Below are 13,622 nucleotides of genomic sequence, written 5' to 3'. Positions count from 1 at the left end.
AGAGACAGAGAGAGCGCAAGAGTGAGATACTATACCTCAAATACAAGAGTCGCTTATTACAATATTATGCTTTTATTAGGTATAAACTAAATGCGAAATATTATTTTTAATATTAAATAATAGTTTATGATATTTATTAATGTATTATTAGAACAGTGGTAGCATTTTAATAATTTATATAAGTTAAATATCAATTTCAAAACGAAACCAGGCTTGAAGGACTCTCTCCAAGGCCCTAAATAAAAATTAAATATCATAAAAAATGGCTGAAATGTTGTCTAACTGTCAAAATCAGTGAAATTTCTTTTATTTTCGCAATGACCTGTAATTCGTGAGTTGTGATTTGTAAAGAATAATGTTTGAATGTTTATATCAATGAATTACAATAAAATTTCACTATGAACGGGTTAAGTTTCAGTGAACTCTGTTGCCTGTTTTGTTGTCCGCCATGCCCAGGGAAAATCGCGGCTAAGTTAGCATTCCTGCCTCCTGAACCCACGTATGCATTCACACCCGATGAGACTGGATCTAAATTCTCGTTAACTCTTACTGAGCGTGCAGAATGGCAATATTCAGAACGCGAAAAAGAAAATATTGAAGGCTTTTATTCGAGAACTTCAAGAGGCAATAGAATAGCTTGTCTCTTTGTTCGATGTAGCCCTAATGCTCGATTCACAATATTGTTCTCGCATGGAAACGCTGTAGATCTGGGACAGATGAGTAGCTTTTATTTAGGTTTAGGTACTAGAATAAATTGTAACATATTCAGTTATGACTATTCTGGTTATGGTGTGAGTGGTGGAAAGCCCTCCGAAAAAAATTTGTACGCTGATATTGATGCTGCGTGGCAGGCGTTACGGACTCGATATGGAATCAGCCCTGAGAACATAATACTGTACGGACAGAGTATTGGTACAGTGCCTACAGTGGACCTTGCAGCCCGTTATGAAGTAGGGGCAGTTGTCCTTCATTCACCTCTGATGTCTGGTATGCGTGTTGCCTTTCCAAATACCAAGAGGACTTGGTTTTTTGATGCATTTCCAAGGTAAGTTAAAATAATAATACTCAATTTTACCATAAAATGTGTTATGAGTCATAGTCATCTTAAATGGAATGTGTTAAACTTAGACTTATTTGTACCTATTTGTATTCTTATAAAAATAAAGAGGTTTATAAACAAAAAGATAAACTAAATACATCTTTTAGAAAATATTAACCTTATATCATAATAAAATAGGACATTTGATAAAATTAATCTAGAAATAAGTACAAGTGAGAGTATTCAATATAAGATGTCTGAACTTACAAGTTCTAATATTGTATCAATTATAATATTTGTTTTTAATTTTTTTTTTTGTTAATTTAGTGTTATTCACAAACTTTATTATTGAAAAGTGATAAAATAATTTATTTAAAGTTATTATATAGATTAATCTTGGTTTTGTAATAAAGCATGTAATCCTTGTATTATTATTGTCTATAATGTATCATGATTATTGCATCCTTAAATTGGGTCAGTATCACTAAACATATTTATAAAACTAATAATATTGAATACATGGTATGATTTATTCAGTTCTCAATGTTCTATCTACCATACAATCTTATAATTAATGTGAAATTCAGGTGGTAAAGCATAAAAAAAATTGTATATATACCAAATAGTTTTAACAACATGATTTGCCTTGCTCTTGAAATGTTGTTTACTTTGATAACAATTGTGTTTTTAATTTCTTCAAAAAAATAAATCAGACAAAACAATTATGAAGTCTGACTTTGGTTAACCTCTTATCTCTTCAAGGTTAATAATTATTATTATCAGTAAATTCTGTATAATTAATGAATTATAACACATTTGGTTTTATTTATTTATTATTTTAATTAACATTTAATTAATATTTGTTCAGATTACATAACTTCATCGTTATATTTTTGAAGTTAAAAAAATATGTAACTTCAATCATATTATAATTATTTTGTTTTTAATATCATAACTTAATAAATAGTTGCTTTTAATAATGCCTATGAACTGAAAAAAAAATCTTCATAATAACTGGACTTATAAAGTTCTTGAGATAAAAAAATATGTTCAGAAAATAACTATGTTATCCACTGTTTTCTAAATTTGTAAGTGAACTTTTTTAGTAAAGTAAATATAAATTTAATAAAAGTAAAACATGCCTTAGCCCTGCTACAATAAAAAAAAATTGAAATTTTCTTTTTTGTTGCAGTATTGATAAAATTCCCAAAGTGACCTCCCCAGTTCTTGTTATTCATGGAACTGAAGATGAGGTGATAGACTTTTCTCATGGACTCGCCATATATGAACGATGCCCACGCGCCGTAGAGCCGTTATGGGTAGAGGTAAGTGTTATTTATAATACTCGATTTTATATTGTTGCTTAAAAATAATTTCTTATAAAGTACTGCATACATTGATATTGGTGCAAATTTTCGATTTAAAATTTAAGCCAATCATAGCTGCCACATCAAGTATTGGATAAATAAATATTTCATAAATTTTGATTATGATTGAAGATTAAAGACACAATAGTTGAATTATTTTTTGAATAAAATTTCATATTTCGAATTATTATTTTTTTTCTAAAAATAATTCAACAGGGTTCATTTTTTTTGTTTCGTGTGCTTTGTATTTACCTCCTTTTCTATTAAGTCATCAATAAATAATAATATAATCTGCACATATCTATGCATTTTTGAGTTAAAAACTAGCAAAAGTACCACTTAAAATTTTGGCTTTGAACATCTAGGTATCTGATATAAGGTATTCAGAAGCGATCACTTTTAGGTAGGGCGAAGCATTTTCATTCATTACACAGTGAGAGACCCATTTATTACGATTTGTAGCTCTGTGTGTGCTTATACGCACGTACCTCTTCATTACTAAATCTAAACCATTAATCTTCCATCCAATAGTGTTACATCTTTCTCCTCTCCACTTTATCTCACTTTCGATGTGAGCGAGCAGAATTTGAACGAGCTACTCGACTATATATTCGACTTATTCGAATATCAGTAATGTCCTCCGCTCCGTGCATACTATAATGCTCCTATTGCAGCCGTATTATGTCTATTTTGATGGCTTACTGTTACTTTCGAATTTCATGGAGCTTCTTACTTTCAAAGTCGAAGTAAGTCTTCTAAGCGTAGTGCTCACAATAAATCTGTTCCATTTTGCCATTATATTTTTTTTGTTATATTACCCTAATGGATAACAGTACCACCTTAATATCAAGCTTCAAACAAGACTATCTAGTAAGTCTCTGGGAGTATAAGACTGCAGTTTTTGTCTGTATTGCAATTTTTAGATTGTCAAAAATGATAAATTTAGAAACACCTAAATTTTCAAAAATATTACTGATTCTTATCTAAAGAGAGAAGAAGAGTTCTTAATTACGGTACGCATACATTAAAATAACTCATTCCTAAAAGTATACAAGCGAAACCCGGAAATAATAGGCTGTTAAAATCCTTCGTTTTTCAAAATACACAAACTGATGTCACCGCTATAAGAGACTGATATCAAATGTTATTTTATTTAAACTTTTCTTTAAATATACCCATGAATGTATGATACATTTTTCTTTCCAAAAATATTAGACTCATAACTAGCTTCCCGTTTTGACTTCGTACAGGTAAAATAATGATTATATTCCGAGATATTGTGTAAAATGACCAGATAAACATTTACGCCGACCGATCTGTTCGCCTGTCATGCGTTTATTTAAATGACTCATAATATTTATAATACTACATATTTGAATTCCAAAGGATATTAAAGGTAATTCAACTACATAAAAGTTTTAAAATTAATATGTTTATTTTGATAGGGATTCTAAGGATCTTCGTGGCAATTAAACTGAACTATAGAATTTGTTATTTTTTCCCTTTGAGAACATATAAATTATTACTATAAGTTTTTTTTTATAAAATATAGCTGTCACTGACTTTTATGTAGACATTTTACGAGACCTACAAATCTCTAATACAAAGTATCTTTGTAGCAGTTATAGTTTTGGCATCGTTTGTTTTAAAAGCACCTGGACCGACATTTTTCTCTCTGACTACGCCAACATATTAAGCTATATTTAAAAAGTTATGCAATATATTAACATACTTATAGCCTATGGCCTGATCTGAAAGTATTAACTAAAATAATACAAAAGTTTCATATCAATTAGTTTAGTAATTTTATCGTGAAAACGGAAAAAAACAAATCTTACCTTATTATAATAATTGTGTGACTAAATGCCAATTCATACTTTGGCTTTCTTTTACTTATATACTATTATTATATATTGTAAAATATATGTTGCTTAAGAATACTTTAATAGCCCTAAATATGAACGTATCGCCACTGAAATAAAATTTTTAACCAAACCAAATCCGAGTCACTTGACATTTTCACAATATTAATTTCCGTTCAACCGTATTCGTTTAAAACGAACTCCTTATGCGTGAGTGCAACTGTGCATTAAATATATTCCGTAGAAATTGCCTTCTTGTTATATAATATGCGTTGTAGTTTCTAGTATTTTTATATATTACGAATGTATTTCTGCAGGGTGCTGGACATAATGATGTGGAGCTCTTTAATCAATACTTAGAAAGACTGAAACGGTTCGTCTCAGTCGAATTGCTCAACTGACAAAGACTGCCGGCCACGGGCCAGACGACTCAAGGTAATAAATAACTATTCATATTCTAAATATATAATCAAGTATTGTTGTTGCAAAAAGAAGTGAGCATTATTACATACATCAAAACAACAAGGCGTTCTTGACAATATAAAACATCAAATTGTATGAAACTGATATTTGTTTTCGATTTATCACGTTGATAATTTATCATTAGAAAGTGACCTAGACAATTTATTACATTTTTTCAAAGGTTTATACTAAATACTAGTCAAATATAAAATTTCGTCATTATATAATTATTATATTTGTTTTCCTGTCAATTGTAAATGGTATATAAATGTGACTAAATATTACGATGTTAAGAAACTCCTTATTGTCGAATACATTATGTCTTCGCCCTCATCTCTTAATTGAAATGTATTGTTTATTTTATTCTTATGTATTCATTTGATTTTGGTTTTTGCAACTGCTTGCGATTCTTCAGGAAGCCACCAACTTTATTTACCATTTTGTTCTCATCGAACTGCAACATAAGGTAATGACAAAAGTCAAATAATTCAACTTAATATTGTCTATACTGGATCAACGAAAGTGAAATGATTACTTGAATACACAAACTTTCTAGAATATTTTTTTAAGATGATCTAAGCAATTAACAGTTAAATTATTTCACTTTTTTATTTGAAGTTAATAAAATTACAGCGTTTTAGTACCAATTTTAAATTTTTACGTATTTTCTATGTATTTCTCAATTGTTATAACATATTAATACTTTTTCAGAGTGAATAGAGATTAAGAGCGCTATTACATTTGGACATTCATTTTTTTCATTAAATGGTCAACTTGGGTGTTAGTATTTTGAGAAACTTAAATACTTTGAAATTTTTATATATAAAATGAAAATTAATTATTAGTATAGATCATGAAGGAAAAAATAATAATAATAATACTATAGTTTATATAGTGATTTAGTCCACAGCGACCTGAGAATTTTGATATTTGTATGAATTAACTATAAAAAATTCTACATTCAAAGGCAATAAACTACTAAAAACGCTCAGAAATAGTAACGAATTTCTCCTTAATAAATAAATATTATTAAGAAAATATTATACCAAAATTAACGTTCCTTCATAAAGATAATAATAACTTCTAATATGCTACAAATTGTCATGCGTTGGGCGTTCGAATTTAATATTACGCGAATGTTTCTAGAGTTATAGGACGTATGCCGAATTTAAGAAAAAACATACCATCCCAATTGATAGAGCTTGAACGGTATAATGCGACTACATATTGTAGATTTGTTTATTTATTTATTTGGATCTCCAACAGTTTAGTTCATTTCAGTTACTCCAACATAACACACATTCAAATCACTTTTTACATTAACTTAAAACTACTTATGCACAACAAATTACAGGAGAACACACCATTAACAAACACAATTACAAAATATACAAATCAAAAATAAAATAAAAACATAAAATTAAAATATTTAAATAAAGAATAAAAACAAAACCAAAAGGTTTAAAATTTATTAAATTTTTAAACAAATTACCAGTTTATACTAAAAGAAACATCACATTTTTTCAAGAACGATGAGTGCCCGTCACAACCAATGTCCGTTGTTACTGTGTTTTTACACAATACAAAAAGCCGAGATGGCCCGGTGGTAAGAACGTGTGAATCTTAACCGATGATCGTGGGTTCAAACCCGGGCAAGCACCACTGAATGTTCATGTGCTTAATTTGTGATTATAATTCATCTCGTGCTTTACGGTGAAGGAAAACATCGTGAGGAAACCTGCATGTGCCTAATTTCACACAAAAAGAGGAGAGGAGGCCTTTAGCCCAGCAGTGGGACATTCACAGGCTGTTACGGTACGGTTTACACAATAATGATACTCTCGCGAAATTCGCTATATTGGAGCATTCTATCCAAGTTTTGTTCGAGTGCGGTCAATTTTGAAGAACGGACATGGGTTGCTAGGATGTCTTCTAGGGACATTAATATTAAATCTACTCAACAGTCTATCGTCATCGACTTTGTCATTAAATACTTTTTAAAGCAATTTCATGTCTAGTAGAGATCTTCGAATCTCCAATGGCTTCATTTAAAAAAAATCTAGTTTGTTTTTGTAGGACTCTAGCTGATTTGAAGCTTTAAAACGAAATACCAAATGTTTAACGAGTCTCTTTTGAATACGTTCTATTCTCTCAATATGGATCTTGTAAGCGGGGGACCATACTTGACAACAATATTCAAGTTTACTTCGTACCAAGCTATTGTACAATTTATAATAATAATAATAAAATGACTTTATTCACCAAAAAGAAACAGACAAAATTAAGGTGCAAAACCATAAAAAACAGTTAACAATGTGATATTTGATAATTATATTTTTCCTTCTTAATTCTCGTTCATTCATTTCTGTTATTACATTTTCACTGATGTTATAAGAAACTTTTTCTAAAGATGAATCTGTTTTTTCAACTAAAGATCGAAGGTTTTCTATTTTACTCTCTAGAGTTATATTTTTATTTGTTAAGCACGTTATGTCAGTTTAATCATATCTTGTTCTATTGTAAGAGTCGACTTTATATCACTTAGTTGTGTTTTAATTACAGTAATATCATCCGTGATTTTTTCGATGAAGTCTTTTTGATTGTTACTTAGATGTTAATGTTGACATAATATTAGACATTTGCTGCCGTATTTCACTCTATTCATCCCTTATATGGTCATTCTGTTCATAATGCTTCTGTTTGCTGCGAAATGTTGTTTTAGTTGCGCCCAAAAATTCTTCTTTCGAATTCACTTTTGTAAAGTTCGGTTGTGAGTTACTCCGTACTACGCTTGTGGCACTTCCAGTCGGAGATCTTACTAGAATTATGTTGTTTTGTGTAACTTACGTATGACGTTCTGCGTATTATAAATTATGAGCTCGTCTCGTTTCGCCGAGGTGGTGAGGGGTGAGCTAGTCCGTCACCGTCTTGGGGTATTGCAATGTCATAGGTCGTAACAACTCATAATATTTGTAAACAGTTTGCGATTTTATTATGTAGGATGAGATGCTTTTCACTTGCTGAATAATTTAAATAGTTAAAATAATTTGTCGACACGTCTGCTCTGCACGCTACTTGAAGAAATATATTCAAGTGGCGTGCAGAGCAGTAACAATTTCGCCAGTATTTTCGCGTTTTTCTTGATTTTATTTATATTTCGGTTAGTATAAAAAAAAAAATCATATATTTGTTATAGAGTACCATAGCATACTAATTCAACAAATAGAACTCAGGAAAAATACTTTCTCCATATATATGTATATTATTAAAAAAAAACAAACAAGTAGATATTTTCGTGATGAGTATTTTAATATGAGTACCTTAGTAGTGAAATTTGTCGTGTATATAAGTTTTTAGTTTTAGAATCAAACATTTAATTTTTACAGGCTAGTTATAGGTATTCGTTTAATATAAACATAATTCAGAATTTCAGAATGTTCGTAATACAGCCTTGATACGTTGAGTACCGATAGTGTTGTCATAATAGTTCGTATCGATGAAAAATGCATTACAATGTTTATCTTAGGTTCATTGTTAATGTTGAAGATGATTTGTGAACAACGCCGTATCGCCAATGGTATAAGTTGAAAATTCCTTAATTACTATGACCCATTGAAATTGATTTTCACCATATTTTGTTGCTTTATAAGTCAAATACGTAATCCAATATAGTACGTTTGACACAAATGAAATCAAATAAATTCTTTATTCAAAAGCTTATAAGGACACTTTTGAATCACCATGTTACAGTATTGAATTAAATGTAAAGCTACCACCGGTGATCTTCTAGTTTACCTGACTTACCTGACTTCTAGTTTCTAGTTTACGATTGGCTGAAGCAGTTGCGTCTAAGAGGCCACCTCTTGGACTCAACTATAACAAAATCAGGAGTTAGTCTGGACATAGAAAAAGAGTTAGATTGGGCTTCCCAGGAAATAATGCAACCGGATCATCAGTTTTGCCAGATCGGACCATCAAGGTCGTTGTCGACGGTGCATGCTCTGACTTAAAATTCGTCAAATCTGATGTTCCACAAAGCTGTGTGTTATCACCTATGCTTCTTCTGCATATTAATGACGTGTGCTAATTGGCAACATTCAATGTTGGCAGACGACAGCACTGTAGGCGCCTTATTCACCGGCTATGCTAATATTTGTCGGGAACATGTCGATGTGTATAAACTTGTGTCTGAAATCACAAGTGCTTATTAACCAAAGTTGAGTTGGGGCCAACCAAACATGAATATGAGATTTTGAGAATACTGCCTCACTACCAAATCCAGACGTTAGGTTCGGCGGTCTATTGGAAGGTGGAGCCAAATTAGCCTCTAAAAGCTTTGTGTGCTCAACAAGTTAAGTCAATACTTCACATCAGCTCCTCGCCTAAAATTCTAGAAGGCAAAAATGTAGTCCCACATGGAGTACTGCTCTCATCTCTAGGCGGGAGAAATGTTATCACTCTGCATCTTCTATCGCATCTTTTTAGGGGAATGCCCCGAGGAACTGCTTAGATTAATCCCATGCGCTGAATTGCACCACCGGACATCGTGTCTAAATTGTAAATTCCATCCATACCATCTCGATGCGGAACCATATTTCCCGGCGACTTTTTCGAATCGTTATGACATAGAAACCTTCAAGAAAAGAGCCTACTCATTCCTTAAAGGCCGGCAGCGTACCTGCAAGTACTCCGGTGTTACAAGTGTCCTTGGACAGTGTTAATGACTTTCCATCATGTGAGCCTCCTGCTTGTTTGCCCCTCCTTTTACGTAAAAAAGGTTTCTTCAAGTAACAGTTTATTTCATTACAAGTAGGCTCCTGACATCGCTATGTGACCAATGCCATAGTATGTTTGCATCCTTCATATTCGAGATTGTTAATTTTATTTGCTCTTTCATCACAAATTTACAATAATATGCCGTGGTTCTGCATCGTAACTATCGCGCCCCGAATTGTGTATGTAAAATTAAAATGTAAGAAATGTATGTTATTTTCTATATCGATATTATCTTCTATCGAAAGCGAAAAGCACCAGTATCTGTAAATGAAGAGTACGGACTTTTTTCCGATTACAGTTATGATCAATCATTACATTAACAAAAGATTAAAATAAACAATAATAATTAAGTCACAAATATATTTCGCGTGATTTGTGAAAGAATCCGCAATCATAAGATCGCTGACTATTTGTTAGTCTACGTGAAAATACTAGTCTTATTTTAGTATAAAATAATATATTATTAATCGTTCTAATATGAGTGAAAGAACGTACGTGGGGCGTCAAATCACATAGAGGGATATATTAAATACAAAATTATCAAAGCGCGTATCGCAAAAGAGTCGACCGCAGTAACGATTTTGCGAAGTGACGTCACAGTCAAAACTCGGACGGAGCAAGAATTATAAGAGAACGCCTAAATTGATTTGATTATAAAAAACAGTTTATAGGATATAATCATAATTTTTTCACACATGTTATTATAATCATTTAAAGATTATTTTAGTACAAAAAATAAAAATTTTTAAATTTACATCTTCCTAGTTGAATAAAAAGCGGAAAATTGTGCGAATGTCATAAATATTGGATATAGAATAAATAATAGTAATTTTTTTTTTTTTATAGAATAGGAAGGTGGACGAGCATATGGGCCACCTGATGGTAAGTGGTCACCAAACGCCCTTAGACATTGGCATTGTAAGAAATGTCAACCATCGCTTATAGCCAATGCGCCACCAACCTTGGGAACTAAGATTTTATGTCCCTTGTGCCTGTAATCACACTGGCTCACTCACACTTCAAACCGGAACACAACAATATCAAGTATTGCTGTTTTGCGGTAGAATATCTGATGAGTTTGTGGTACCTACCCAGCCGAGCTTGCACAAAGCCCTACCACCAGTAAGTCGTTATATAGTATAAACGTCGTTGTGTACGTTGACGGGCTTTTAATACATTTGATCGGGATACATTTATTCTATGCTATTTCGAAGATTCCAACTGATAATAAGGCTAATAATCAAATTAATAACGCACTTATTGAAAAATATTTTTACCGCCAAAAACCTAAAGTAGTTCAATTCGCTAATCCTGTTCCATAAATCACTAATGCTTAACCATAGATACGAGACAATGATGTCATGTCGCCATATTCGTGAACATAGTTTACATTTTCTATGTGATCAGACTATATAGAGACTTTCATAACAATAATGATTAAATTATATTTAAATGGTTTTCTTAGTTTTAGGGTTTCAACGCTATCTTACGATCAGATTATAAATTAATTATTTTCTAATGATAAGAAGCTACATCGGATTGGATATACTATAAAACTAGTTGAAAGATACTAAATTATTTGACATGTAACAATTACATGTATAGACGATTAATAAAACACTGCTAATAGAGAATGAACTTTTTAAGTCTTATTTCGTCTAATGGAACAAGTATAGTATTTTTAAGCATATCGTATAAAGGACGAGCAGACATGCAGCAAGCGTGGGTGAAAAGCACATAATACCTATATATAGATAAATCCCGCATTTGCATCAACTTTTATGAAGACTGTCTTCTGACGTCACGAGAGCTATTTTATTATTGGATTGCACTTATTCGTTAAATGTCGAAATTGTTCTATTCCAAATAAATTGGTTCTAAAAATTGCGTGAGTCGAACCAACTTTCTTTTCAATTATATTATATAACGTTATGCAAGTTGAAGACACGCATTAATTTAAGCCGCCACACACGACAAAACCAATACTTTTTAATAGTTTAATTCAATTAATTAATTGAACTATGATTGATATCATATTAATTATGACGGGAATTAAGATTTTTCTGTGCACTTTGCTGATTCAGCCCATTCTAAAACAATATATGATAAAAGTTGATTTTTCGATAAGTGACATAATGAAATATGTCATATATTTCATTTGCTTATCATAATATTGAAAAAAAATATTTTTAAATTAGTATATCTACCTATATCTCGCCAATCTCTACTCGAACCAAGACGGTCCTACATATATCACGTTCATTTTATTATCATAAAATATTGTAATTTGAAGCAAAATGTCTCTGTAGCCTCCAGAAATTAAGAAGTCGACTGTCACATTTTTAGAGTAAGAAAATGGGCAAACACAGGCGGTGTTTCCACTCTTTTGCTGTATAATATTATTAGTTTACTTTCTTTTGGACAATTGGTTAGATTTCGTTGAAAATGGGCTCCGTGGCCAAAAGCTGTCTCAAGCTATGCTTTGATCATGAGCTAATCTATATCACATGAGTAAAGATTGAAAAGTGCTCAGGTGATTTTTATCTTCAAAAATATTGGCGTAATAAGCTATATCTCGTATACACCATATCGTGTAAACCATATATTATATTTTAACTATGGCTACTGTGATTACGTATTTTTCTAATCTACATTTTACAAGCGAAAACGTCGTCCGATACATACATTATATTTAAATAAATATCTACAGTAACATTATTCCAATTTCGGTTTTTAGGAGAAGATCAAAACCCCGCATCTACACTGAGTTCTGGAACCTCGAGTTCGGCGACAGAGAGACTCCTCTAGCTAGCGGGGGCCGGGCCCTGTAGGGCCGGCCCCGAAAATAATGTAATCAGCCTGGATGGTTCCGCGAGCCCGCGCAACCTCGACAGGAGTGCCGACAACGATGAGGCGCGGAGCCCTCGTACTCTCGCGCACAACATCAGCATCAACGTGACCGATGCCGACTCTCCAGCCGGCGTTCGTCGCCGCATTCATCTGCGATCGCTCAGCGATGTGACGCCTGCCACGCGATCTCCCGCCGCACGCGCGCGTTCGCACTCGGAGCGACCGCGCCCCTCACCAGCGCCCTCCGTGGCTCCGTCTGCTACGCCCTCACCGGCGCCGTCGCCGCGCCGCCCACCCGCGGCTACGTCTGCGGCTCCCTCGCCTCTCGCACCGCACGCATTGCTGCCACGTGCAGTTCGCAGCGAACGATCCTCGCCCGATGCGTCGCTGCATGCGCTCGTCGACGAGACGCGCGGGCGCCCTGAAGCAGATCCGTGGCGCAAGATGAGCGACATGGACCTCGGTCGCGCCGGCCGCAACGCCGCACGCGCATCGCTCGACGCTCCGCACGCGCTAGATCCCTGGGTGAGAAAGCCGACGAGAAGAGCTGCGTCGCGAGACGAAGTGAGCGGCGGGTCGGAAACGAGACCGCGGCGCGGCAAACTTGAACGCGCGGCTGGGGTGGTCTGCGACTCCTGCGGCAATACGAGCTGCGAGTGCTGGCGCGGCGTCGGCGCGGGCGCGAGTGCGGGCGCGGGCGCGGGCGCGCTGAGCGCGTGCACGTGCTCGCCGCGCCCGTCGCCGGCGCGCCTGTCACCGCGGCCGCCGCTGCGCGCGCACTCGCACGACGAGGGCCGCCCGCGCCGCCTGTACAAGTCGACTTCGCAGCGCCTCATCTGCTCGACGGTGGAGAGCGAGAAGCCGGACCCGCTGCTGGAAACCACGTGCTGAGGAGTCTCTCTAGTGTGACTTATGCGTGTTGTCTTTTCGATGTACGAGTATTATTAGTGCGAATTTTTATATCCCGCTAGATTTAAGATTTCAAAATTGTAATTGTATCATATTTTATTATTACATAGTGTTTTGGTATGTTATGGTATGATCATATGTATGTTTTTATGATATTGTAATTATCTTTAAATTTGAGAGGTTGTACGCAAAATATATGAGTGCCGAATGTGTATCGATGGTTGCATTTTAATTATTATCATACAAAATTATATAGATTAACTTAGTATCGATAAATATTTTAAACGATTATATATATTATGTGAAAACGATATCTTACTAGTTCCTATGTTTATACATTACTCCCTCAATAATGTT

The 13,622-nt window shown here is 34.0% G+C and overlaps 1 protein-coding gene across 1 annotated transcript; it reads left to right on the top strand.

Moving 5' to 3' along the window:
• The first annotated feature begins 211 nt into the window (after positions 1-211).
• LOC126778129 (alpha/beta hydrolase domain-containing protein 17B) lies at positions 212-12,563 on the top strand. The gene is made up of 5 exons (XM_050501575.1): positions 212-331; positions 413-1,045; positions 2,232-2,364; positions 4,586-4,703; positions 12,244-12,563. Exons 1-4 carry the CDS (start codon positions 318-320, stop codon positions 4,667-4,669), a joined length of 864 nt encoding a protein of 287 aa, XP_050357532.1. The 5' UTR covers positions 212-317; the 3' UTR covers positions 4,670-4,703; positions 12,244-12,563.
• The last annotated feature ends 1,059 nt before the right edge of the window (positions 12,564-13,622 follow it).

This window comes from Nymphalis io, chromosome 1, assembly GCF_905147045.1.
Source record: "Nymphalis io chromosome 1, ilAglIoxx1.1, whole genome shotgun sequence".
Taxonomy (NCBI): Eukaryota; Metazoa; Arthropoda; class Insecta; order Lepidoptera; family Nymphalidae; genus Nymphalis; species Nymphalis io.
Note: the sequence above shows the minus strand (reverse complement) of the source record. Positions and strands in the feature narration are given on the sequence as shown.

Excerpts from the sequence above, each read along its gene's own strand:
- LOC126778129 (XM_050501575.1), top strand. Across the intron at positions 1,046-2,231 it reads TTTTTTGATGCATTTCCAAG|TATTGATAAAATTCCCAAAG; the intron begins GTAAGTTAAAAT and ends TTTTTGTTGCAG. Across the intron at positions 2,365-4,585 it reads TAGAGCCGTTATGGGTAGAG|GGTGCTGGACATAATGATGT; the intron begins GTAAGTGTTATT and ends GTATTTCTGCAG.